The sequence below is a fragment of the Trachemys scripta genome, chromosome 4, assembly GCF_013100865.1.
Source record: "Trachemys scripta elegans isolate TJP31775 chromosome 4, CAS_Tse_1.0, whole genome shotgun sequence".
Classification (NCBI taxonomy): Eukaryota; Metazoa; Chordata; order Testudines; family Emydidae; genus Trachemys; species Trachemys scripta.
The window spans coordinates 80877512-80903388 of NC_048301.1; the positions used below are offsets into that span (position 1 = coordinate 80877512).

Sequence of the window (25877 nt, forward strand, 5' to 3'; positions counted from 1 at the left end):
CTGCAGTTTGAGGGGGAAAAGCCTTGTGGCCACCCAACTGTGCCCATGGGCTCAGAGCTTCTGCCAGCGGGAAGTGCTGGGGCTCCCAGCTTCATCCCCACGCCCTTCAGATCGGGGGAGGAGGGCGCCGGGGGGAGAGGAGGATTGGTTCACTAGGGCTCCCAGCTTCAGCCCTGTGTCACTCCCAGCTTCAGCCCCACAGGGGGCACTGGGGCTTCAGCCACAGGGCCTATGGCCCCACTGAAGGGGCTCGCGGACCCCTGATTGAGAACTGCTGCTCTAGTGGCCATCCAGTTGCACAGTTGGATAGGCAGACGTAAAGGAAGCCAAAACCGCTTGCCCACACGCACACCATGTGATCAATCAACCCTGGCTCCCAGTCATTTGCTTTTACCACTGGGGCACATGGCTCAATAATGCTGGTAGGAAAAGTCACAGGTAACTAAATAAGAGAACTCAGCGATGAGGCTGAGGATGCGAACTAGAAAGTTCCTGTCCACACTATTCTGCTTAGGCACAAATCTTAGCTCATGTGTTGAACGGAGTACAGATGGATGGCCAGTGCCAATGAGCACTAGTTTCTATTACCAAAACTAATTTTAAAAAATGAAAGTTAGCTTGAGAGCAAGAGGCATTTATCAACAGAGACCATTATTAATTACCTGTGATTAACAGAAGTCTCACAAATCTGTAATCACCAGGTGCCAAAAACATGACAAAACAGCATTTATTAGATATTGCAGAATAAGAAGTTCAGCCTGTGTGTCTTGACAAACACCATGACTTCAAATTTCTGATCTAACACAAAGCTCCAATTTACTGGCTGACAATATGACACAGATGTCTGCTTTGAAAGTGAGCACAAGGTCTTTGAGATATTACTGCCCTACCCCCAACATGCGAAGGTGTACTGCTCCTGGAGCCTGGGTATTCAAACTAGATGCCTAGGAATATTTGTGGTGAGACTTATGTGGATAAATTCTTACTGTGAAAAGTCCATGTCTTTCAGCTTCCCCATTTCTTGCTTGTGTTTTTCCTGGAATTCCTTTGCTGCTTCTTCCTGCATTGAAACATCCCAGAGAGACACTAAGTTTTATGTATGTCAGTAACCCGTGTATTACAAGGTAGTCTCCTAGGTCAGAAATTACAACTCTTGACTCCCCTCCCATCCAAAAGGCAGTATGCTCAACAAACAAAAAGCCCCAAGCTCTGAACTCTTCCCTTTTTAATTGTTTTATGTTAACATAACATAAATGCAAAGGTAAGGCTGGGAGGTGCATCACAGTATAAGGAGAAACATAAGCACAAAAATGATGAAGCTTTAAAGGCACAGTTAAAGCTTGCAAAGTTCCATAACTACCATAACAGGACACATATGTCATGCACTCCTTATACTGGAAGAAATCCACCTTACGAGACTCTTAAGTTAGAGAAAACCCACAGTGATCTGACGTGCATATTGGAAGTTTTAGTAGCAAGATTATTATTACCAAGTCCTCATTTAAAGATTTCAGGGTTGGCTCCATTACAACTTCCTTTGTAACTGCCATCTGCTCCTCCACAGCCTTCTCCTGGATCCTGCTGAACAACTGGGGAAGGAAGGAAGGAATTAACGTGATGGGGTTACTGGTGTTTTCCCACAGAGGTGCTTTAAAAAGGAATTAAGAATATTTTGCCTTCCCACTATGGAACTTCTGTAGTCTTTGAAATATGAACAAGGAATTGGGGTTTGTTTTTTTGGGGGGCGGGGGGTTTAAGTGGCCACTTCGTGTGAAAAAATGACTCAATGGCCACTTCTTGAAAGCAGAAGCAAAGACAGCTTAATAAAAAAATAAGTCAGTCATCTAATGTCAATTGCACGAACGTGAGAGCTGGTGGTTTACAAAAACCTCACTTAGGCAATCCCAACTGACCCATTAATGTGTGGAGGAAAGTACTACAGATTTACTCTCTTTAGTCATTCCTTCATGTCAACTAAAAGAATTCTATGATGAGCAAGCCATCTGTAAAGCGACTGACTTGCATTTTAGGATGCAGAAGCTCTGCCTATTAAGTCATTGCATTAACTTGCTCAGGGGACTGGAAAATGGATGAGGAACCTTATATTCCTATGGCACCAGTTTGAATCGAGCCCATGTTATTACTGAAGGAAAGTATTACCCATCTGATAATGATTTAAGTGAAAGGAGTTGGTGGCCCAAGTCAAATTCCTCATGGACAGCCATCCACCGCCACAGCGGACACCTTTGCTGTAAGCCTCGAGACCTGACCTAGAACCTTTCCTGGATATCTACAGGCTTCAGCTCTGTCCTGCAGTGACCCTAGAGATGACCATTCTAAGGCAGATTGAGACATTGAGCCTGGACTGTTGTATCAGCTTCCTCACCACCTTGCTTACTGGACATTAGATCCTAAAGCCTCCTGCCTTCAGTTCATCGCCTTTCACCATTTGAAAATAAACACAAATCTACATAGTGTAAGGGGGAGTGTACAACAGAAATCACCACCACAGCCACCTACGTTTGCCACCAGGTAGAAGACATTTCTTTACAACGAGCCTCTAATGATTTCTTAGAGACAGGCTGAGGATGCAGGATTCTGATCCAGATTTCTCACACTACAAGGCTCAGGCCTGGGACCGCGTTGGGCCCAACTTGAGAGAGCAAAGCTTAACCAGGATGCAATTACCTGGACGACTTTGCGGATGATCCTATTGAAGAGGCCCATCAGCTGACTGCTGGGCAGTTCTATCTCTTTTTCCAGCACATCCACAGATTTGTGTTGCAGACCAATCCCCAGAAGAAGGGCCTGGAGGATAAGATTTTTATTTTTTTTTAAACCCACAAAAAAGTTAGGTTCTTCCCCACCTCCCTGGATTTTACCATCAAAGTTATTGGCCCAGCAAAATAATACAAAGCACAACAGGTGAGGGGTTCAGAGTTTTGTATGAAGTATTGGAACTCCCCCAAATTGCTCCACTCTTGATGGGCATCACTACATACATGTTTAGTCCAGCAGTACCTCCTGCTCTGGCTTGGGGCTTTTAGCTAGTATTTACACAGCACTTTAAGCTTACGTAGTGCTTTGCAGCATGTGTAAGAGAACAGGGTCCCTACAATCAGAGTCAAGGCAAATACAGAACACGGGAGACCAGTACAGGCAGGAGACAGCGCAGCGAGGAATGCAGAAGAGGCAGTCAGCTGAAACAGGGGGTTTTGGAGATGTGAAAGAGGCGAGGAACAGGAGTGTGGCATGTGAAGTGGGAGTGTGTTCTGAGTACAGGAGGGGATACAAAAGCAGACAGAAGGTGAGACTCTCTTAATCCCAAAGGGAGAAGTTAGACTAAACAACAGCATGAAATAAGAGCCAAGAAGTAGGCAGGGATAGGGTTACATAGGAGCGAGTTACTCGCTCCAGAAATATTGACGCGACATGATCTCAACAGGGAAGGGAGGAGGTGGTAACGAATGCAAATGGTACATACAGACTGCGCGGCAGAGAGGGATGTGTCTCCTAGCTGGCTGAGAAAATACATCCTGGAGACAGCGGGAATTGTGTCCATAATCAGGTGATAGTCCACCATGTTTCGAGAGTACATCTCTAACCGCTTCAGGTCATAGGGGATGAACACAGCTTCCAATTCAGGACGGCTGATCGCTGAGCAAATCAAAAACAGCAGTATTAGAATTGCACTTCATGTTTCTTCAGGAACTTGATAATCAAGCTCACTTTGAATATCAATTCCCTGTGTGCTAACAGCCACAAACACAACCCACATATTTGCTTTGAAATGTATATATAGGAACCAAACAATAATGAATATAACTGAATCCTCAACTGGTTTAGTCATGCAAACTCTCCGAATAAATTTTAAGATTAAATAAAAATCTGTGTAGGGGACAGACACCTCACAACTACCGTCATGATTCCTACTACTAGGCAAACAGTGGACCATGGAGACTGGGCTCCTCCTCTTACTCTACAAGGGCTGAGGCACATAGCTCAGGAAGCTTGCACTGACTCTGCCCACACTGTGGCTGTCCTCTGGCACAGGGGGTTAAGCAGCTTTCATTAAATAAAAACAAAACACCGAACCAGCCTAATTCCTGTGCTCCCTTGAGCGATCTTGAGCTTGTTACGTTCAAGAAACCACAGTTTGCCTTCATAGATTTTTTAAGTCAGAAGGGACCGTTGTGATCATCTAGTCCAGGGGTAGGCAACCTATGGCACGGGTGCCGAAGGTGGCACGCGAGCCGATTTTCAGTGGCACTCACACTGCCTGGGCCCTGGTCCTGGCCCAAGGGGCTCTGCATTTTAATTTAATTTTAAATGAAGCTTCTTAAATATTTTAAAAACCTCATTTACTTTACATACAACAATAGTTTAGTTATATATCATAGACGAATAGAAAGAGACCTTCTAAAAACATTAAAATGTATTACTGGCACGCGAAACCTTAAATTAGAGTGAAGGTTCTGAAAGGTTCACCACTTCTGAAAGGTTGCCGACCCCTGATCTAGTCTGACCCTCCCATATTACACAGGCCACAATTCCTACATCAATAACTTGTGGTTGAATTAGAAAGTCTCTTCGAAAGACATCCAATTCAGATTTAAAGACTTCAAGTGATGAGATCTCCACCACAGCCTAAAGATAAACTGTTTCAGTGGTTAGTTGCTCTCACTGTGAAAACTGTGTACCTTAAGTCCACAGTTTGACTTTACCCAGTTTTAAATTCCAGTCATTGGATCTTGCTATGTATTTGTCTGCTAAATTAAAGAGCCCTCTAGTTTCAGAGCATTTGCAAAACTTTGAGCAAGTAGAGCTCTCTGATCTCAGCTATCAGGGAGACAGTACTGGAAGTTTTCACTCAGCAATAAGCATATTTTTAAGCTGAAGAGAGCAAACAGAACTGACCAACAGGGAGTTATAGCATTCTACTAAAGGCTGTAGAACATTCACAGGTATCATTTAAGAACCTTTTTGATAAACCATGTTAAGATCTTAAGCCACTGAAGGGATTTTAGAAGCCTAGAGACTCACGTGGTTGCAACTCCTGCTTGATATTCTTGTTCTGTAGAATGTTCAGTGCTAACGAAGGGGGGAAAGTGCTGAACTGATACGACAGCAGAGACAGGAACCGCCTCCTGAAATCTTCAGGACAAGAAGAAAAGATAATGGTTACCAGCACGGTTGTGCAAAGGATACACGGAGGCTTCCTCTCACACTAGGACAGACAACCAGCTGTTACCTTTCCAGAAGGCAGCGAGCCAGTGCTCCTGTTCACTCTCTTCTTCATTTAGAATCTTCAGCATGATACAGGAGTGCTCACCAGTCAGGTCATTCTAGGAAGGAAGACAGATTCCCACCCTTTGCATTATGTACTGAAGTGACAAAAGCAAAGACAGGTGTTGTAATAGAATTAAAACACTGGGATCCCTCTTACCCAATTTCTTGCATGGACACGGGTTGTATTAAAAGTCACTGACCATCAGGGCCGGCTCCAGGCACCAGCAAACCAAGCACGTGCTTGGGGCGGCACATTTTCAAGGGCGGCATTCTGGCCGTCTCTTTTTTTGCTTTGGGCAAGCAGAAGCCTAGAGCCAGCCCTGGCAGCAGCAGCACGTCGCCATGGGGCCGCTGCGGTTCGCACTGCAGGGGAGCAGTGCCCGCACCTTGTGGCTGGGCCAGGCAGGCTCCTAGCGGGGGACACTCTGGCTGGGTGCCGCCCCTTGGGGCACACAGAGCCTCCTGCAGATGCCGCAGGGCAGCTGCCCCGCCCCCAGGGCCACAGCAGGGGCTGGGCGAAGCGACCCGAGCCACCCAGGGACTGTGGCAGGACGGCCAGAAGCAGCAACAGGGCCACAGAGGGTGGGGCGCTGCCGTGCGGGGCTGCGTCCCACTCTCCGGGGCTCCGCTCCCTCTAGCGCTACTCTACCCCGGCTCCTCAGCCCCCTGCCGGGGCGGTCCCCCGGTTCTGCTTGGGGCAGCAAAAAAACTAGAGCCGCCCCTGCTGACCATCATTATGGAATTTACATCTCACCAGCCTTGGGGATTTGATAAACTCCATCTAACTGGCTCATGAGAGGAGATTTTGATATGAGAGTAGCAGAATTGTAAGATGGTGATGGGGTTTGACTTCATTCTAAAAACTTCTTTTAAGGTCCAGATTGTGTGAATTATGTACACAGAAGCGTGTGCACATCATTTTCATTCAAAACTACTGCAGCTGCATCACAAGTGTGGCAAATGCATGGGCAAATAACCAACCAGCCATCTACCTGGCTATCTGCACACACTTGCCTGAGTTACATACATGGGCATTAGCCTTGAGTTTTTAAGCAGAGTAAACAGCTAAAAGATATTACAGATGGTCACTACTCCTCTTCCAAACCCTAAAATACGTTAGCCCAGTTATTAGTGAACCCATAAACCCACAAGATAAAAATGACCATACAATCCCAGTGAAATTCTGACACTTATTATAAGATTTTCAAAAGCACCTAGGTGCCTAACTCCCAACGATTTGCTGAGGTGCTTCTGAAAAATCCCACAACCCAAATCCTATCAGAGTATATGGAAAGGCTTTCACTAACATCAGTGGGAGCTGGATCAGGTTCTTGAAACAGTATAAAGCAACAGAGGGTCCTGTGGCACCTTTAAGACTAACAGAAGTATTGGGAGCATAAGCTTTCGTGGGTAAGAACCTCACTTCTTCATCTTGCATCTGAAGAAGTGAGGTTCTTACCCACGAAAGCTTATGCTCCCAATACTTCTGTTAGTCTTAAAGGTGCCACAGGACCCTCTGTTGCTTTTTACAGATTCAGACTAACACGGCTACCCCTCTGATACTTGAAACAGTATGATACTTACTGGAGTCTGCCTTAGGTAAACTGGTACAAATCCAGCACGTTTCCAAAATCTGAGGTGAGGTGGAGAGGGGGCGCGGAAGAGAGAAAAAAAAATACACACTGGAAATTATTGAGATGTTAACACTACAGTAGTAGTAGTGACAGCAGACCTATCCTGATTGTGGAGCAAAGTTCAGATGGCATAACAGTAAACTTATAACAAATAATGTTAATCAAAAGGGCGTGAAAAGGGGCTACTGATATAGACCAGACTTAGATAATAACTTATGAACAAAAAGATTATGACATTAGATTATGACATCAGAAAGTGGACAAGATTCATGTGTCAGAAATAAGGGTTAATTGGTTGACAATAATAAGGGGACAGCCTGTCCACCAAATTTTGGGACTTAAAAACAACAAAGAAACAAAAAAACCCAACAGATTTCAGTGAACAAAAACATGGATTCCTGGGAGACTCTTCCCACCAGAGACTCTTCCCTTCATCTGTGAACCTCGAGAATCCTCAGAGATTTCCAGACCTCAACACATTAGTGAGGGCACCAGATCATCACTGCTGGACCCAAGAGTATCCCAGAGTATCCTACCAACCCCAAACTACTATCTTCTTCCTATCCTTTCCCCCTACACACTTGGCTCCTGACCTGATCCTGTGATAGCCCTGCCTAGCCTGAGAAGGATCAGTGAAAAAGGAACTTGCTGGGACCAGACAGCATTCCAGATGAAGGAAGCAAGTCAGGGTCCAGAGCTGCACCTGTCATGACCAACCCGCCTACCCAGAGCACACATCTAGGACTCATCAGCTGCACTGGATCTTGTGAATTTTAGCAGGAAGCTGTACTTTTCCCACCTTTCACTATCCTATTTCTTTCTTCTCGTATCTGTTTTGTCAAAAGCAGGAATAATGACAAGCACCAACAGCTGAGTTAAAAAGATGAGATTTTTCCCCATTAGAAGGGCTGTTTGACATCCTCTCTGAAAACGGCATTTTGCTAAGTTTTGACTAAGATTGAATGATAATGCACAAACAATTTTATATACTTTATATTTTGGATTCTTCTGTATAGTCCATCAATAAACTTCCAGATTTTGGCATGAATTTCATAGTGTTTGCTCCATGGAATTAAGCAGGATGGAGAGACTAGACTATCCTCAGAACCCCAAACTACAAAGAGCGGTTTAATATTGCACTTTGCCAGTGCAATATTAACACCTTTAACTTCCTGGACCCACTTATTTCATCAATATAATACAACAGTATCCTTGGGCGTGCGCAGCACCACAGATCTGCTTTGCAATGGAACTGGGGCAGTCTGGCCATACAAGAACCAGAGCTTGAGGTGGTAAATGGGGACTTTGCTCCTGAGCTAGCAAAGGAGGGAGAGCTCTGCATTATCCTGAAGGGCTCCCAAAGTATCCAGCATCCAGCCATCCTGAACTGTAAGTACAGATCCCACCACAAGGGGGCATGGAGCTGTGCCAGTTTTGAAACAGAATTACGAGCAAGGGAAACCTGTACAGATATCAGGACCCAAGTGCTATGATACATTCATCTGTAGGGGCTCCCCCCAACTGCACTTAGTATAGATCAGCGGTTCTCAAACTTTAGCAACCCCAGGACCCACATTTTGATTTAAAATTTTTCATGGACCCCCAATAACCCTATTCAGCCCCAGGCCTCGCCCCCAACCCACTCCTTCCCCCAAGGCCACACCCCCACCCCACCTCTTCTTGCCCCCACTTTACCCATGCCCCTTTCCACCCCCTCCCCCGAGTACACCCCATTCCTGCTCCTCTCCCTCCCTCCCAATGCCTCCTGCTCACCGCTGAACAGCTGTTCTCCGGCATGAAGGATGAGCTGGGAGGGAGGGGGAGGAGTTGATCAGCGGGGCCCACAGACCCCCTGGAGAACCCTGGGGGTCTGCAGACCACAGTTTGAGAAACGCTGGTATAGATGACAAATATGGTTAAACTCTTACTTGAGCAGCCTTGGTGTCAAGCCATAAGATACACCCAGATAATCTAGATTCTCCGCTTGTCGCTCACTCAGTTTGAGAAGTAAAGGAGGCAAGTCCTTCCGAGGTGTCACAGCCTCTTCTAACAAACTGACAGTCTGGAGAGAAGAGAGGGAAAAAGTGCAGCCAAGTTAGCAGGCGAATAACAGAGTCTTCACAGTGACTGCAGATTAAATCTCTCAAAAGCTATAAACATGGAAGGATATATGAGACTCAGCTACTGAGGGTTCCACCATATATATTCCAATATGAACTGAATAGCCTAAAACAGCAAGAAAAACCAGGAGCACATAGAGCTTCATACCTCACTGCTTACGGTGGCAATTCCTTTTGGCTTCGGAGTAACTTTTTCTTCCAGGCAAGGGAATTTGCCTTCGTAGTACATTTGCAATAAGGTCAGAGCCCTGCTGCCATAACCCATCTGTGAAGGAGGAAGGGAATTTAAAACAAATGAAAATACATTAAAAAGTTCTTAAAACTGTGTGTTTGTTTTTGTAAAGAAGATTCATTATCTCATCACATTCACCACAAAAGCTTCACATTTATAAAACACCTTTCACGCTAAAGAGGGCGCAGGCAGTTTACAGATGACCTATACTAGTATCATTCAGCCACTACAAAAAACGCATCTGCCGCTTACATACTTAACAGCTTATAGCAGGGGAGGTGCAGGATGCATTGTCCAACTGAAGCTACCACCAGAAGTTTAGGGCTCAATCCCGCAGCTCTCAGATTAGTAACCCACCGAAGTCCTGGTACTTACTGATGTACGGTCTGGAAGATGGGACCCATAAGTAGGCAGAAAGATTGACCCCAGGACACCAGGGTTAACCCCTCTAGTTTCACAAGAAATTCACGGGCTCTAATGCTTCATATCACATCTCCAGCAGCAAAGCGCTGCCCAGCAAGATGCTGGGAGCACTGGTTTGGTACTACCCCTAAGGAGGACAATTCCCCTACACTTGCTGCAGAAGCTGAGCTTTCATTGGAAGTCTCCCACCCAAATAGTGGTCAAGCCACATTCTGGTCATCTTGTGAGAGCAGATGAGGTGGTCCCACTGCTAGCTACCTATAATCACAGAATGCTGGAATACATTACCCCTTGATAATCAGGGTGGACTGCAATGCGAACAACACGTCCACCCGAGAGGCTCCCAAAGTCTGGATCTTGGAACTGCGTGTGAAATACAAGTCAGATTAAAGAAAAGAGTTGGAGTGTTCAGAATATCAAATCAGCACTTAAACACCCCTCACTCGAACATAACCAAACAGCCAAATGACTTACCTGCTCTGAGACAGTCCATGGAATAAGATCTCCTGAAGCCTTCCTCCCCCTAGACAGGCTATTCATGATAGTCTGGCGAGAGATCTCTCCCTCCAGACACACCTGCCAAGAGAAAGAAGGAAAGGTTATGAACAGAGAAAGATGTTTAGTCCCATACTACAGCTGCCCATTGCAGAAGCATAAAGATAGAAAACACTTGGTCAGACATCTAGCCTACTATTTATACTGTGGGAGAACCTGTAGCATACTAGGATCCCCTTCTGCTGGAGTTTGTACAAACACATAGTACAAGCAGTGACAGGCCCTGACCTAAAAACATTCAGTCTACAGAGAAGATATAAGCAGGCAGGGACGGGAGAAGGATAGCGTAACAAAGATTATAAGTAGGCTTGGAAGGATTCGATTTTTATCTGTAAACATTGATTTCACAAACTGCCAAAAAAATATTTCCATCACTAGTAACTGAAGTTTGCAAAGAAAAATGCTGCTTGGGAACATAAGAGTTTGATATAAGGATATTTACTTTGCATATTTCAATCTGTGTTGTTGACAGTTTGGGTTAACAGTTATAAAGCTTTAAATTTTTTAATCTCAGCGTCTACTATTATTAAATAATTATTGTCTGACTCCCCAATTTTTTGACACCTCCATTTCACACAACTGTGAAAATTTAAATGGAAAAAAAATAAAAAAATGCTTAAAAATAAACATTGATAATAGCCACCAAAATTATAAAATCACAAACTGAATTCTGTCCATTTTAATTACAATACGCTTTAGCAAAGACTACCTATGTGCACAATCTATAGCCCGTCAACAGCAGCTAATCACTACCCACCACCTGCCTAGCCAGTTTCACTCTTAGATTTTCCCTCATTTCTCCTCTTAGGGTGGGCCTGTTCCCTACTGTAGATTGTGACTTTACTAGCATGCATTGCCCTGGTGATCATAACCTTGATTACTGGTACTTAAAGGGTCAAGGAGGTGGAAGAGTTGTATACTTATGTAGAAATACTTATGTAGAAATGCTCATGTTAGTTAAGAATTGCAAATAAGATGCAAGAAGGTTCAATATCAATGCACCACAATTCAGTCATCTCCTAATGAGTCCATATTTGTGCAGCACTATACAATGCTATGAAGTAACAGGAATGCAAGCAACATTGGAGAAGTACTGCGATCAACTCTCCCCAGGGGAAGAGGTTGCTGTGACCAGTACTTCGGTTTCTCAGCTGGCCCTGCAGCACAAATGCGTTCCTTAGGTTGTAAGCGCTGGGTGAAAGGAACAATGTCCTTGTGTATTTATACAGCAGCTGGCATAACAGGGCCCCGGTTAAAGCTTCTGGGCACTACCATAATACACACAAAACAAACTACTATATAGTTCTACAGATACGAGTCACTGTCACACATCCTGCCACTGCATCCTTATTAAAGGGTTCTGTATGCACTGTATGCTTCCACTTTCTGTCTCTTACCTGAACAACAGCAAGTACTTCTGGCAAGGAATTCTGGGTAGGTGGGACTGGTGGCAGAAGGCAGAAGAGATGATGGGCAGGAGCATCTGAAAGCATCTGGAGGTCATTGGGAGAATTCTAGAGGGCCACAAAACAAACAAGTTACAGCGCTAATTCGCTATCATTTACTAGTTAGTGTTAGTGAGATGGGTGGCTGTGTATCTGCAGACCAACAATCCTCAAGACTCTCTGCAGTTACGAGGGAAGAGTTTCAAAGTTCTACCACAAAGAGAGTAATTGCTTAGAGTTCAACACTACTATGAATCCTGCCTCTCCCTCCTGTGAATTTGGATCTAGCAAAAACCTTGGTATATTACTGATAGCTGAAGAAACTCTCAAAACAATTCAAGGCTATCACTCCTAGACTACATTACTTGGATTGGATTATCTATCAGAGATTTAAAACCATAATATCAATCTACAGGTACATTACTACTGTATATACTCGATCATAAGCCAGATCGTTTATAAGCCAACCCCCCCCCCCCCCCCCCCCCAAGATGGATAAATAAAAATAAATAACCCGTTCATAAGCCGACCCTATAATTCAGGAGTCAGCAAACTTTGGCTCCTGGGCCATCAGGATAAGCCGCTGATGGGCCGAGATGGTTTGTTTACCTCAAGCGTCCGCAGGCAAGGAGGTAAACCTAAGTAAACAAAGAGTCCTGGCACGCCAGCAGCTTACCCTGAGGGGCCAAGACAGCAACTGGTGGGGAAATTTTTTTTTTGGGGGGGGGGGGGAAGCTGGGAGTCTGGGGAGTAACCCCTATGACCACCCCCCACATGACTCCACCCCTAGCCTGGGACCCCCACACTCTCCCCATCCCATCCCACCCCACCCCATCTGGGGAGGATGCCTCTGGAACTGCTCTGGCAGGCTGGGCAGCGTGGCTGCAGCCTGCTCTGGCTGGCCAGACCGGGCAGCGTGGCCGCATGTTCCAGCAGGCTGGGCCAGGCGGCCGTGTGCTCCGGCGGGCTGGGCAGCGCGGCCACAGCCTGCTCTGGAGGGTGGGGCCAAGTGGCACGGACGCAGCCTGCCAGCCCCGAGTTGCAGCTGCTTTGGAGGCTGGGGGGAGAGCAGCATGGCCAGAAGCGGAGACACTCTGGTCCCGCCTCTTCCCTTTTGGCTCTGCTGCCTCTCCTTGCTCCCTCTGTTGGGGGGAGGGGCTGTGTCCCACCTCTCCCTCTCTAGACCCGTTCATAAGCCGACCCCCTTCTCTGGTGCTTCCCTTTTTTACTAAAAAAATTCAGCTTATGAACGAGTATATACGGTATTTTTAAATTAAATTTAAGGCCATTCAAAAACCCAGTTCTTATTTAATGCAATAAATGCTACTGAAGCCTGTTCACCACCTACACTTCTCTCCCCTATATAATTCAGCTATCAGGCTCTGTGCTAGTGCAACAGGCATGTCTAAGATTTGGTCTCCTGGATTTCACAGCCAGGAATCAGTATTAACCCATCTTGAGATAGGGCCTATTGGGTGAGGAGGGAATTGGGAAGACAGTGATGTACAAAGCTAGAAGTTGGGCCTGGAGTTCATCTGTTAAGGCACAGAAAAGCTACTGAGTTATCAGTCCACTAAGCTTTCTCAATTTGACCTCTTTAAAACGGCAGAGATTTCTCCATTACATCCCAGTTGACACGGCTGTAATACTACCTTGTAGTGTGAAGCCACGTAGAGGGCCATCAGCCTCTGGAGAAAAATTTCCGACGCTTTGTGATAACAAAAGAGGGTGTCTCTGTTCACATAATATCTAAGTATGGTGATCAAGGAAACAGCCAAAGCCAAAAGATACGTCCCCTGTTGATTTATCCCAGTCTGAGGTGATTTTCCATGTAGTATCACAGTATGAGCTGGCTCAGTGCCCTTATATTCCGCCTTCATCAGCCAGACAGGGAACACCGATTCCTCATTCTTTAAGCTATTGCTGTCAAAAAACAGCAACATCAGGGCTTTGGACAGTCTTCACGCCTGATCTGCATACGCCCTTTCACGCATATCAATCAGGGGAAAAAAAAAAAAGGTCACATAATTTTGACTCTGGCCCTCGCTCAAAACCTTCCTTAGAACTCACCACTCTTCTTTGAAGCTCATCAATGGTAATAAGACACTGCCAGCCCACCCCTTTTAAAAAAAGGCCATGCTCAGAGATCGAGCTCAGAAGACTGGCCTGAGTGCACTTTGATTGGATCCTGCACAGAGAAGCAGGACCCTATATCTGCACAGAGCCCTACAGATATCAACAGGCTGGTCAATGGGCCAGTGCAGAATTGGGGCCTTAGACTGTAGCCTCGCTGTTAGTCTCTTCTGGAAGAGCTCACTGCACCCTGCCACAGCTGGAAGTAAATTATTTAAAGCATGTATTAATTTCAGCCAGGATACAGGTCGCAGGTTTCAGGCAGCGGGCAGCCAGAGATGATCCTGGTGATGTTGAGACAATCCAAACATAGCAGGTCATTGAGCCATTTTTCAACAGGGTCTCCAGGGGCATATCGGATTGACTCGTGGAGGGAGACTTCATGCAATGTACGAGCTGGAAGGAGAGATTCAAAAGAAAAAACAAACATGTCTGAAGTGACAAATATTGAAGACACTAACAGGATCAGGCCCTTCAATAGCTTCGGTCCAAACGACTGAAAGTAGCAAACCACCTACTTCCCCACCAAACCACCCAAAATTGGACACTTAAGCCTATTTCCACATAGAATCAAGGTAGTTCGATTGCTCAGGTGGAGTCCATGCCCCTACAAGTGGGTTACATTTCAGAAGGTGAGAAATTCATAATATTAAGCCAAGAGGCAAGTTACAAGTCAAGCTTCTTTAAAGCTTCCTGCGTGTTCCTCCACCCCCACCCTCTACAGCAAGACAACAGCCGTCATACTGTGGGTTAGATGCTCCTATTCAGAGTTGTCAGCATGGGGAGGTACCTGAGGCGAGTTTAGCTGTAGCTGTAGATTTGTTCTCTGCAGTCATGCTGGCTTGCACCTGTGCACTCTGCTGCCGGAGCTGCTGAATCAGCTTCAGGGACAATGACCGACCAGTGCCCTCATAACTACAGGATTAGAGATCAAAGAGAAGCAAGTAAGATGAGGCTGAAACAAAACTGCAGATGTAGTGTGGGGATCTAAAATCCAACTTTATCTGCAGGCTTTATCTGTGTTCTGGTGCCATGTGCCATTACTAGGTCCCTTGCGGCCTCACTGTTGGTACAAGCTTACTTTATTCCCACACAAACTGCTTCACCTGACGCTGAAATGCAGCTGTTTGCAGGGTGAAAGACAGCAACTCTTTCAGGGTACTACAGTGATGTGACAGGAAGTGACTGATAATTACCAGTAGAAATATAAGGGGAATTTAAACAGGCAGGATACAATAACCTATACTGGACTGTAGCCACAATGCTGGAATTTTCTTCATCTCCTTTTATTCAGAAAGTGGCTGCTCTCCACAAACCCCACACATTCACTCCTCCTAACAGACTTCAGCATCATGCTTAAACATTTGCTCCTTGTACAGGCACAGAACAGATCATGTCTTCATGCCAAGCTCAGGCAATTAATGAGGCTGGACTAGAAAGTGACCCATAGAAGAGAATGAAGACAACAGTCAATTCAAAGGCAGCTCTCAGCCATTGGACAGAGCAGTTATGTAAAAGGGTCAGTACTAGCAGAAAGAGCATAAGGGCTGACCTGAATGAGAGCAGTAAATCTGCAGGGTCCTACAAGAAACTGCCCTTGCTGTTTGCTTCCCAGACAAGCAGGCCTGCATGAGTCTCTTACCCATTGATTGTAGAAGCCATAAAGACGAGGTAAGGCCCCAGTAGATTTTTCACTAGAGGAAGGGGGATGGCAGCAGCTTCATCAATCACCACAAGTTCTGCCTGGCCCAGTTTCACAGCATCGGCGGGATGTATGTACTGCAAGGAGCGAAGTACCATTTTAGCCCATGAAAGCTTATACTCAAATAAAATTTGTTAGTCTCTAAGGTGCCACAAGTACTCTTGTTCTTTTTGCGGATACAGACTAACACGGCTGCTACTCTGAAATCTGCTATTTTACTAAGGTAATCCCTATCCAGAGCAACTGTCTAGGAGTTGAGGAGACTTCAAAAGGAGGCAAAGCTGCAGCCCTATAAAAACCGTTTCCTTCCAAGGTGCCAGTCTCTGATTAGAGAGAAATGGAGAGCAGGCACTGTGGTAAACTAGTTGGGTGAACTTTAGTGCCAATCCAGGGAGGAGGAATAGCAGGTCATATGCTTTATGTCATGTCTATGGAGCAACAAAAGTACTTTATTTGTATCAGATTAGGTCTCCTTCATTTTTGTTGTCTGCTATAAATTTGTGCTCCTCCACCACACTTTTCTGGACACTGTTATAATACATACCAAAAAACAAGCACGTGCAAATCCAGATGAAGATTCTTGACTTACAAGATCTCCACAGAGCTAGATAAATAGCTTCCCTTGTGGAACCCATTGATCAGGAAGCAATTTGCCTCCTCTAACCTGTCTGAATACACAATGGTGTGTAACATCGTTATACATTATGTAAAATGTACACACTTAAGTTTAAAAACTTAACTATATGCTATACTTCAAGTGGCCATGAATGGGAAATAGCGAGGCTGGAGAAGAGACATGCGGATTAATTACCTGGATAGTCTGTCTGTGCTCCTTGAACACATTCACTCTGACGACTGCTTTATTAAACTCAGGGTTCAGAGACTGAATAATCTCATAGTCCAGATGTTCCTGAAGGAAGAGATTAAACAAAAGGAAGATGCAAGACCTAACAGAACAGCAGGTTGTGAGAAAAACAAAGTATTTCTCACCACATTCTCCTAGTTTAATATTAAATCTTCCATTCAGATTCTGACTTGCACTCCTGAGGGTCAGTTTATTTGCACAGAAATTCTGTAAAGAAAGCCTCAACCTGGTTAAACCTACCCGTACTCCTAAAGTGAAAACAGTATTAAAAATATAATAGTACTTTGGTTCCCTTTCGTCCATTCAATGAGATCCATCAGAGAGCTGGTTTCTCCAATACTTGCAAAGTTCATGGAGTAGCAGATCCAAGAATAAATTCAATTTCTTAGCAATGAAGCAGTCAATTATTTAATCTATTTCACTTGTATTCCTAGCATTTACTTTAAATTGAGGGCCCTAACTGAAAATCTTGTATTAAAAGCAATATCCGTTTCGTTATGCAAAGAAATCTAGTTTCACAATATTTCTGATTTACGAATACTGAATGTAAAATATCACTGCACTCTGATTCACTATATACTTCTGCAGAGCATTAAAGGCTTTTAGGTGCAAACAGCCTATAGCTAAAAGGGTATCATTTTTAAAATAAGCACATAAAAACCAAAATGAGAAATGCAGTTTTAAATCCCTACCTAAACACAATTTTATGAAACCACTGTAAAAGCCTGCTCTCCTTACTTGGTACTGCAGTGCATCAAAGCCTTTAAATACAAACTCAAATAGTGTGTGAAGGTTATCTGGACTGGGAGATGTCACAAAGATGTTGGAGTAACTGTTGAAGAAACAAAACAGGGTTTTAAATCCTTTTATGCAAAGCAGTGTGAATGATTCAGTTTATATTATACGGAGCACGTATGATATTACAAACACTGAAATTTTACATATACGAAGCATCTTAAACCACAAAGAGTTTATAGAAGGCAGATTTATAACTGTAATAGAAAGCAACAATTAAAGTGAAACATTCTTCCTACCACACCTATAGGATACTTCTGTGTGTACCACTACGCCAAAGTATTCAGCAGCACACACTTCTCTACTCCTGCATTCAACACTTACTTCTCCTGAAATGCCCACAAGTAGGAATCCTAAGTGTTTTCAAATTTAGTTTTCCCAGTGGGGTCTCCAGTGCATACTCTCTGTTCCACCTCATCTTTTTGACTGTAAGCTGTATGGTCCAATGACCATCTTCATTTTGTACCTATCAGCAATTTGTCCGTGATCAATAATAAATCATCATCTAACCTTAAGTTCTTTTTACTGTTAACAAGAATTACACTATCTACCCTTCTATGAACGGACCCAAATCAGTGACTAAAGCAAATTATTTAATTGATTGTAATATCCCCATCACTATATCAGGATGAGAATGACTACTTAAAAATTACTATTTCGGACATATATTACGTGCATTTATTTCTAAAACAAGCAAATCAATATTCTCAGATATCTAATAAAACTCGAGCTCACATACAAAGGACAGTGAACTTCATTATATGAACGGATGTGACTTCAGTTAGATACAGCAATAGTACAATTCTTTCTCCACACGAAAGTAGATAAAAGATAAATCTCAATATTTAAATTAAGATGTACAGACAAGTCACTTGAGAATTATGTTCCTGTGTTACTAATTCTAGCGAAATCCATCACTTCTTGATGACTGATGCTTGAAAAGTGAAATATGATCATTTCTGCATGTTATGAATCTACAACCCTATCCACATTAAGCCACCATGCCAAAAAAAAAAAAGGTACATTCAAAAAATTAAAACGGTAAGCCCTTCCATTTCCTGGGACACCTGCTCCAATGTACACAAGTATTACGTTGTTTACCTAGCAGAGCCCTGATCCTATGAATACTTATGAATATCTTAACTTTGAGCCCATGAATAGTCCCATGCTACATACAGATCCAAGCACGCTGTCAGAATTCACCACACTTATATCCTCAACTTCTATTGCTCATTGGTTTCACTACACAACTGATAACTGATTTTTAGTTGCCTATTTTATTTTTTTAAATGTGATTATTCTGACTTTTAAAGATTTAAAATTTCCTGTTCGTATAAAAATGGAAAGATTTGGAAATCAATACAACTATCCATCAAAATGCATAAAAAGGATTGCGTAATATATGTATATTACTGACACACAAATGCACCTCAAATCCTTCTCAGCCTTCGCATTATTTACAAACGCAAATAAAAGCCTGGACAACTGAGGTTAAGCTTACCCAAAAGCCACGGCTCCAGCTATAGCCAATCCTAAGGCAGCAGATTTACCACGTCCCCTGGCAGCTGTTAAAGCCACGGTGCTCCTCAGAGTCTTCTCAGAAATGGCTTCAATAAATTTCAAAAGTGCTTTTGCCTGGTGAATAGGAAACAAACACAGGAGCAGTGTCTAATGGAGAAATAAAGCCATGTCCACATTTACTGAATGGTATCACTAGTGGGAGCTGACACATCCCTTTTTCCAGGCATTGGGGGGCAGGACGGGAAACGATGAGGAAGAGAGACATTAAAACCGGCCAAATACCGTTTTTTGTTTTTTTTTTAACTGCTTGATACTTAATACCACAATCTCTGAGCATACTTGCACCCTGAGCTCTCAAAATGGGACTGGGCAAGAGAACGATAGTTATAGTTATATTGTGGATTTCAAGAGCATGTTTTACTTGAGAACTTTAAATCACTTTATACCAGGAGATTTTCATAAGCATCTTACTGTCATTTGTACCTAAGTCCCCTTGGAAGTCCCAGAACCCCTCCGTAAGGTAGGAAAGTATCTGATCTATTGTGCAGATGGGGGATGGCAGGAACAGTGAGGTTTAGAGACTTGCCCAAGGTCACACACCAGGTCAATGGGAAGAATCTTAAATCCCAGTCTCAGCTCTAACCACTAAGTGTACTCCCTGACCAAACCAACCCTACAAACTGGACATCATAAGAAAGCAAGGGACAAAGTAGGACCTGTTTTAACTTTAGAGACACATACACCCTTTAATCTGTGGAAGGGTGAAAACAATAGCAGCAAGAGTAATAAGTATTTGCCTTTTACAAAGCATCTTTCACTCAGAATGATCTCACAGCCCTTCTCAAATCACATGCTTGAAAAGTTACTTTTCGCAAGGAGAACTGTACACAACCAGCACTCTGTACCACACGAGGGATCGGGACATTTTGAACAAGGGCACCAAGACAAGCCCTTGCTCAATTGAAAGAGTTGGGAATCTTTATCATCCATGGACTGGACTTGGAGTTTAAGTTGTTAAATGTAAGACACAAAATAAGTTACGTAATAGCTCAGCTACCTTCAGAGATGGTAAAATGGGCTAAGTCAACTCATGCCACTATTTGAACATGTGGCTCAGTTGCCCACTTAACGCAAATCTGATGCTTTGAGAGCCCTATGCCATTTCCTCTCAGTAAGTGAACTTGCTAGTACAACTCCTCAGCCTCTTTCCATTCTAACCCTTCCTTTCATTAGGGAATGTCAAGCTGCTTGAAGAGGCCTCTCACACCTGCCTTTGAGCTGCCCCGTCATGTTAACTCTTCCAAGCAAGCCAAGGGAGAGTTGCTTTCCTGTAGGAGGCAGCACTGGCTCGTGAACTTTTCATTCAGAGGAACAGTATGGGACAAAAACATGAATGGTTGGGGCATCTGTCAAGAGAACAGCATTCCCAGTTTAACACCATGCCAACCTGATCCAGAGTTTTACAGCTATCCACCAGCACTCCTACAGGTTGCGTATCCTGCAAACTCTCCTTCAATTCCTTCAGCTCCAGATCCTGAGGTCTGAGGCTATCCTCCTAGAAGCAAGAGAAGAATTTAACAAAGCAGGATTAATAAGGGACCTTTCAGCACAGCTGCTACCTCCACACCTGTCATATCTTTATATGGCAGGAAGAGAAGTTCTATTACAAATTTAATAAGCTATACTGGGATCAGGCTTGTAGATGGGGCATACATTTGGGTCCAGCATATAATACATCCTTCAGAATGAGGGACAGGTGAGGTGTGAATCCAGTCCTCTCTGGACTTGGATTAAAAGAATGATCAACCCAGCCTCAGTTCTAGATTATTGAGAACTGGTACAATAGGCTGTATTAACTCAGAAGAGGAGATTATTGCTAGATATCTTTCTAAAGTTTTTTTTGGTAAGTCATCTTCAGTCTATGGATCAGAACTTCTCAGGACTCAAATAACTCAAAGTTCTGTTGTAAATAGTGATATACAAGTTTAGAGCACCTTCTGTTCCCCGTGCTTCCAAAACTTTGCAGATTATACACAGACACTTCTTTCATCAGTGAAATGCAATAAGTGCATAACAGCAATATTATTCAACAGTTTAGGAGAAGCATCCAACATACTGCAGGGAATTTTGGTGACCAGAATTACCCAGACAGCAATATTCTCAGGACAGAGAGCTAAACCCCGATATGTTGGTAAAACATGCCAAAAGATATTCAGCCATCATAAGTGATCAACCTCTCATCTGACAGCTGGCATTGCCAGCAGCACAATGCTTCCTATCAAATTGCTAGAGAATTTTTTCAGCAATGATTCAAAAGAGCACCCACTGCTGAATCACTGACACTGCTCTCTACAGTGCCCAGATAGACACTGCTTGCCAGATATAAGAAGCAGTTGAATCTTCAAGTCCAGAATTTAGAATTGGCTCTGCTCTCCTTTAGTCTGAGGTTAGAATAATACTTGCTATTTAGTGGGGGAAGAACCACCTCATCTTTATCAAACTTTAAAATACTGTTTGCATCTTTGCCTTGGAAAAGGCTTTGAATCAAATACGTAATATACACTTACCTGAGACTGTGGAGGAACTGGTGTTATGTTTGCAATGTGACTAGAGATTGGCAGGATGTTGAGCTGATCATCAATCACTATGCAGTTCTTACAAGAGGCCAGAGACAGAATGAATCTGCATGATCAGACAAAGCCAGCTCAAATACAGCACTGGTGACACAGAGCTTATTTACCCTGGCTCCCTTTCTCTCCAGATGCTGCACTTACAATCTGGTCCTGCTTTTACACAGTTTTATAGCTGGGCTGAGACAAGTTAGTTACTCAGCCCACTTTTACTTAACATTCCTAGTGTGCCCTGTTATTATAACATCTGAATGTTCTATAAACCAGAGACATTCACCTCCATTCCACCAATTTAAGGTGATCTTTCAAGAAAGCCTCAGAATAGGACATGACAATTAATTTGAAAATATCAGTGTAAACAGGCAATTCTTGACCCCAAGGAAGTAGTTACATGTACCCATCACTGTAAAATTCTAAAATTACACTCATACTGGTTGTTGATTCCGTTTTATCCATGAGACCACACATCCACCAGCTACATGCTAAATAACATTTTATATTCTTCCCGGGGGAAAGATGGTGCTAGTTAAATATCCTAATAGCAATGAAGACTGTTTATTCAGTACAGTAAGGCAGATTTCTTGGCTTTTACAAGAGACTGATCTAATGCCATAAAGAGAAGCTATGCATCAACAGTTTCATATTTTTAAGCTGTGGAAGTGCTCTGCGAGTCTCATCAAGAGCTGCAACACTGGGAGAACGTAATTCTGATATTTGTGCTTCTGAAGAGCCCTTCATCAAAGAATCTCAAAGTGCTTCACAAACATTAACTCATTAAGCTCCACAATAGCCCTTGTAAGATATGCAAAGGTTTTTTTTTTAATATTATTATATATAACACACACACACACCTCTACCCTGATATAACGCAATCCGATATAATACGAATTCAGATATAACGCGGTAAAGCAGTGCTCCAGGGGGGCAGGGCTGCGCACTCCGGTGGATCAAAGCAAGTTCGATAGAACGTGGTTTCACCTATAATGCAGTAAGATTTTTTGGCTCCCAAGGACAACGTTATATCGGGGTAGAGATACATACATACATACATACATTATATATATATATATATATATATACATACACATACACACACACACATATACACCCCTCCCCCACCAGCAAAGTGCAGCCACTTCTGTGATAAGAAGGCACATACATTATTCTAAGTTAACAGGACATTGTGCCAATCCTGAAACAAGACACTGCTGTGGATGCCTTTCTTGCAAATGTAGACTTAACTTAGGTTTTCAAGCTCCTAACAACCCACCTTTCGTTAAACCTCCCTACTATGTCCTGATGTGCCTCTGTTCTGTAGCGTGAGTGAACATCCTGAAATAACAAGACAAAGATCACTCAGTCTCACAAGTTTGAAACATGAAGGAATCTCTGGGCTAGAGCACAGTTTATATGGAATATAATTCATATGGACTATCAAACATCCCTTTGTCCCCATCCATTCTTGACTATGCCTCTCCTTTCCCTGGCATAAAACTTCCTTTTCCTGTATACCATGCATCTCCCCAACCCTCCAAATTCCTCTTTAAAAATACCACCTTTTTACCCTTCCCCACACTAATTTCCACGCCAGCCGTATCTACTCCCTGAACTTTATGTGATTGCATCATACTGTCTAATTTATGGCCCAGTCATGCAGGGGCTAAATACCCCATGGTGAATGCCTCATCAGTGAAGCTAGAAAAAAAAACTGGTTCTCCAATTCAAGTGCCGATTCAATTACTACTAGTGAAACTCCCTAGCTGAAAAATGAATATATTCAGCATAAATAGGTTACACTTCAGAGATATTATCAGTAGTGAAGTTGCTCCTACTTAACACTAGGTATGAATTTGGCAAATTGAGCTCTTTCCAAGTTAATAAAATTCTAGCCAATGTGCCTCCCCCCCGCCAAGAAGGATAACATTGTACATTCCATTTGCCTGTATAGTGCCCAGACCGAGATCATTAATACTTTGTGACACTGAGGTTCCAGAGAAGAATCAAACCCTTATTCTATATCTAAATAATTAAGTTGTTAATTATGCGTCCTCACCTTTGATCCCTCAGTCTAGGAGAAATTCAAGTCACCTTATTAAGCAGAACTGCCTAATAGTAGACACACACACACACACACAATGGCAGAGAAAGAACAGTAAGGTGGGGTGGGCACTTAAATGATGACTCAGCACATAATATAAAGTTGAAGAGAAATGCACTATGTCTGGAGACTCTGGACCACCACTGTGTGGGAAAGGATCAGAGGTGCTTGTTAATCAAACATACCATGGTCATTGTATACAGCTGCTTCAGTGAGTTCATAGTTCTGAGGAGAATCACCACAATTCCACCTCCTTCCACTGTTTCAACAGTTCTAGCCAGCAGGTTTGGCGTCAAGGCTTCAAAATCCTAGAAAATAAAACACACAGTAACAAACAAATTCAAGGTTGTTGTGAGTCTTCCAAGACAACTGGCATCGGCTAACAGGAATCAAACTGCCATAAAACATATTTCTGGAGGTATGCAGTGTAGTTGTAGCTGTGTCAGTCCAAAGAAATTAGAGAGAGAAGGTGGGTGAGGTAATTCTTTTACTGGACCAACTTCTGTTGGTTAGAGTGCCAAGCTGGTCTTTCACCAACTGAAGTGGGTCCAATAAGAGCTATTACCTCACCCACCTTCTCTCTCTCTAATATTTCTGGAAGGCAAGCTTCTATAACATTAGTGTTTTCTTGCTTCTAATTACAATTCTGCCAACAAATCCACTGTGCTCACAAAAAGCCATGCAAAATACCTTGAGCCGTCATCACTGAAAAATACTAGCAAGACAAAGATTTCTCCTGTAAGGCATTTAAATTGCTAGAAAGGCAGTAAATGGTCCAGGGGAAAGAAGACTCTCATTCTAGTGTAATTTTTTTTTTTTTTTTTTTTTACGCTAAATGATAAATTTGTTACCTGGAGTACACACATGCCAAAGGTGTTACCAAGAATTTTATGGGTCTCATTGTAATAGCAGTAGCGAATGTTTGTAGCTGCTATAAACAACTCAAAAGGGTCATCCTGCTTTAGGTTTAAAGTTCCACTTTTAATCTTCTTTTGTAGTTGTCTCATTCGCTTTTTACGGTGGCTAGAAAAAAAAAACAAAAATGATTATAGTTGTCATGGGAAGAGGGCTGGGCTGAGGAGGCTGTTTGAGATCTGGTTCAGATTTAAAAAAGAGGGTTCCAGAGTTCAGGCTCTAGAGTAAACTGGGGTAATGTCTGGGTTACACAGTGCTGAACTCATCAACTGTTCCTAAGAGATTTCAGCCCAAAATCACAGAAATCAAATAGGATCAACTGATCTTGAAAAATGTCAGTTGTCTTATATCCAAATCTGAAAGAAATTCCCAAAACAGGTACCCTTTTGATTCTGAACCCAAATTTGTAGGTACAGATTCAGATACCTCTAAAATCGAGGATTTTGACATGAGGGCCTACAGTCTGCCTCCAGTTTTAAGGACTTGTCTACACTACAGATGCTACAGCACTGCAGCTGTGCCATGGTAGTGCCATAGTCTAAACACTTGCTACAGTGATGGAAGAGGTTTTTCCCATGCTGTAGTTAATCCATCCCAAAAGGCAACAGCTAGGTCAATGGAAGAGTTCTTCTGTCAACCTAACAGTACATATACTGGGGCTTAAGTCACACCTCTGAGTAACACAGCTGGGTCAGCCTATGCTTAGGTATAGACCATGCCTAAATGTTACTGAAGTTTTGTGTGTGTGTGTGTGTGTGTGTGTGTGTGTGTGTGTGTGTGTGTAGAAACTAAGGTAGAGAGGGTCACCAGGTCACAGACTCTGCATTGGAACTGTGATTAGAACTCAGCAGTTCCTGGCTCCCAGCTCCATACTTCTGCCACACTATTCAAGTCAAAACAAGCAGTTCTATTACACTGAAACTTCTGAACAATCACCACAGGATTTAGCCTAGTGTCTCCACTCGATTGAATCATGTGACCTACATACAGCTGACCTGACAAGAAGCTACCTTACATCAGCTTCACAAGTTAGAGTGCAATTAGACTCCCAACAAAGAGTAAAAGACAAAAACTTCTTACCTGCTAAAGCCCAGCTCCTTCTTGTAACACCACAGGACTGAGGGTCTGGCCTTCACAGTTGCTTTAGATAGCATGTGATGGAGTATAACCACCTACCAAAAGGCACAAATCAAAAGGCACATTAACCAACAGCTGCATTGAGAAGAGACAATCATGAAGTGAAACATTTTTTTAGATCCCAAGTGGAAAATATCAGATTTTAGAAATAGACTTATATTGCACAAGTGCTCAGTATCAACAGGAGTTAGGAGATGGCACAACTCACATCCAGCACCTTGTATTACCCCCCAGAACATCAGCACATGAACCCCATGCAAGGCATGCTACAGATTATAACATGGAGCAGAACTGCTGGGAAAGGGGATCCTTTCTAAAGTCTGGATGGGCAGTGCAAAACCCATCAAGCCATTAAAGCAGATCTGTGCAAGGTGAGGGCTACC

General features: G+C 43.3%; 1 protein-coding gene across 3 annotated transcripts in view; it reads right to left on the reverse strand.

Moving 5' to 3' along the window:
* The window catches only part of NAT10 (N-acetyltransferase 10), a 34201-nt gene that overhangs the window by 4181 nt on the left and 4143 nt on the right, over window positions 1-25877 (reverse strand). For all 3 annotated transcript variants that reach the window (XM_034769700.1, XM_034769701.1, XM_034769702.1), the window contains 25 exons: window positions 25438-25529; window positions 24294-24465; window positions 23628-23750; window positions 22615-22676; window positions 21282-21396; window positions 20162-20269; window positions 18695-18828; window positions 17137-17230; window positions 16345-16443; window positions 15474-15610; window positions 14622-14746; window positions 14077-14227; window positions 13351-13447; window positions 11651-11767; window positions 10173-10274; window positions 9987-10061; window positions 9192-9308; window positions 8852-8985; window positions 6874-6922; window positions 5252-5345; window positions 5044-5154; window positions 3485-3657; window positions 2689-2808; window positions 1491-1589; window positions 987-1060 (listed from right to left, as the gene is read on the reverse strand). In XM_034769700.1, the coding sequence (XP_034625591.1) occupies window positions 987-1060; window positions 1491-1589; window positions 2689-2808; window positions 3485-3657; window positions 5044-5154; window positions 5252-5345; window positions 6874-6922; window positions 8852-8985; window positions 9192-9308; window positions 9987-10061; window positions 10173-10274; window positions 11651-11767; window positions 13351-13447; window positions 14077-14227; window positions 14622-14746; window positions 15474-15610; window positions 16345-16443; window positions 17137-17230; window positions 18695-18828; window positions 20162-20269; window positions 21282-21396; window positions 22615-22676; window positions 23628-23750; window positions 24294-24465; window positions 25438-25529 (2774 nt within the window). The remainder of the gene's footprint in view (window positions 1-986; window positions 1061-1490; window positions 1590-2688; window positions 2809-3484; window positions 3658-5043; window positions 5155-5251; window positions 5346-6873; window positions 6923-8851; window positions 8986-9191; window positions 9309-9986; window positions 10062-10172; window positions 10275-11650; window positions 11768-13350; window positions 13448-14076; window positions 14228-14621; window positions 14747-15473; window positions 15611-16344; window positions 16444-17136; window positions 17231-18694; window positions 18829-20161; window positions 20270-21281; window positions 21397-22614; window positions 22677-23627; window positions 23751-24293; window positions 24466-25437; window positions 25530-25877) is intronic.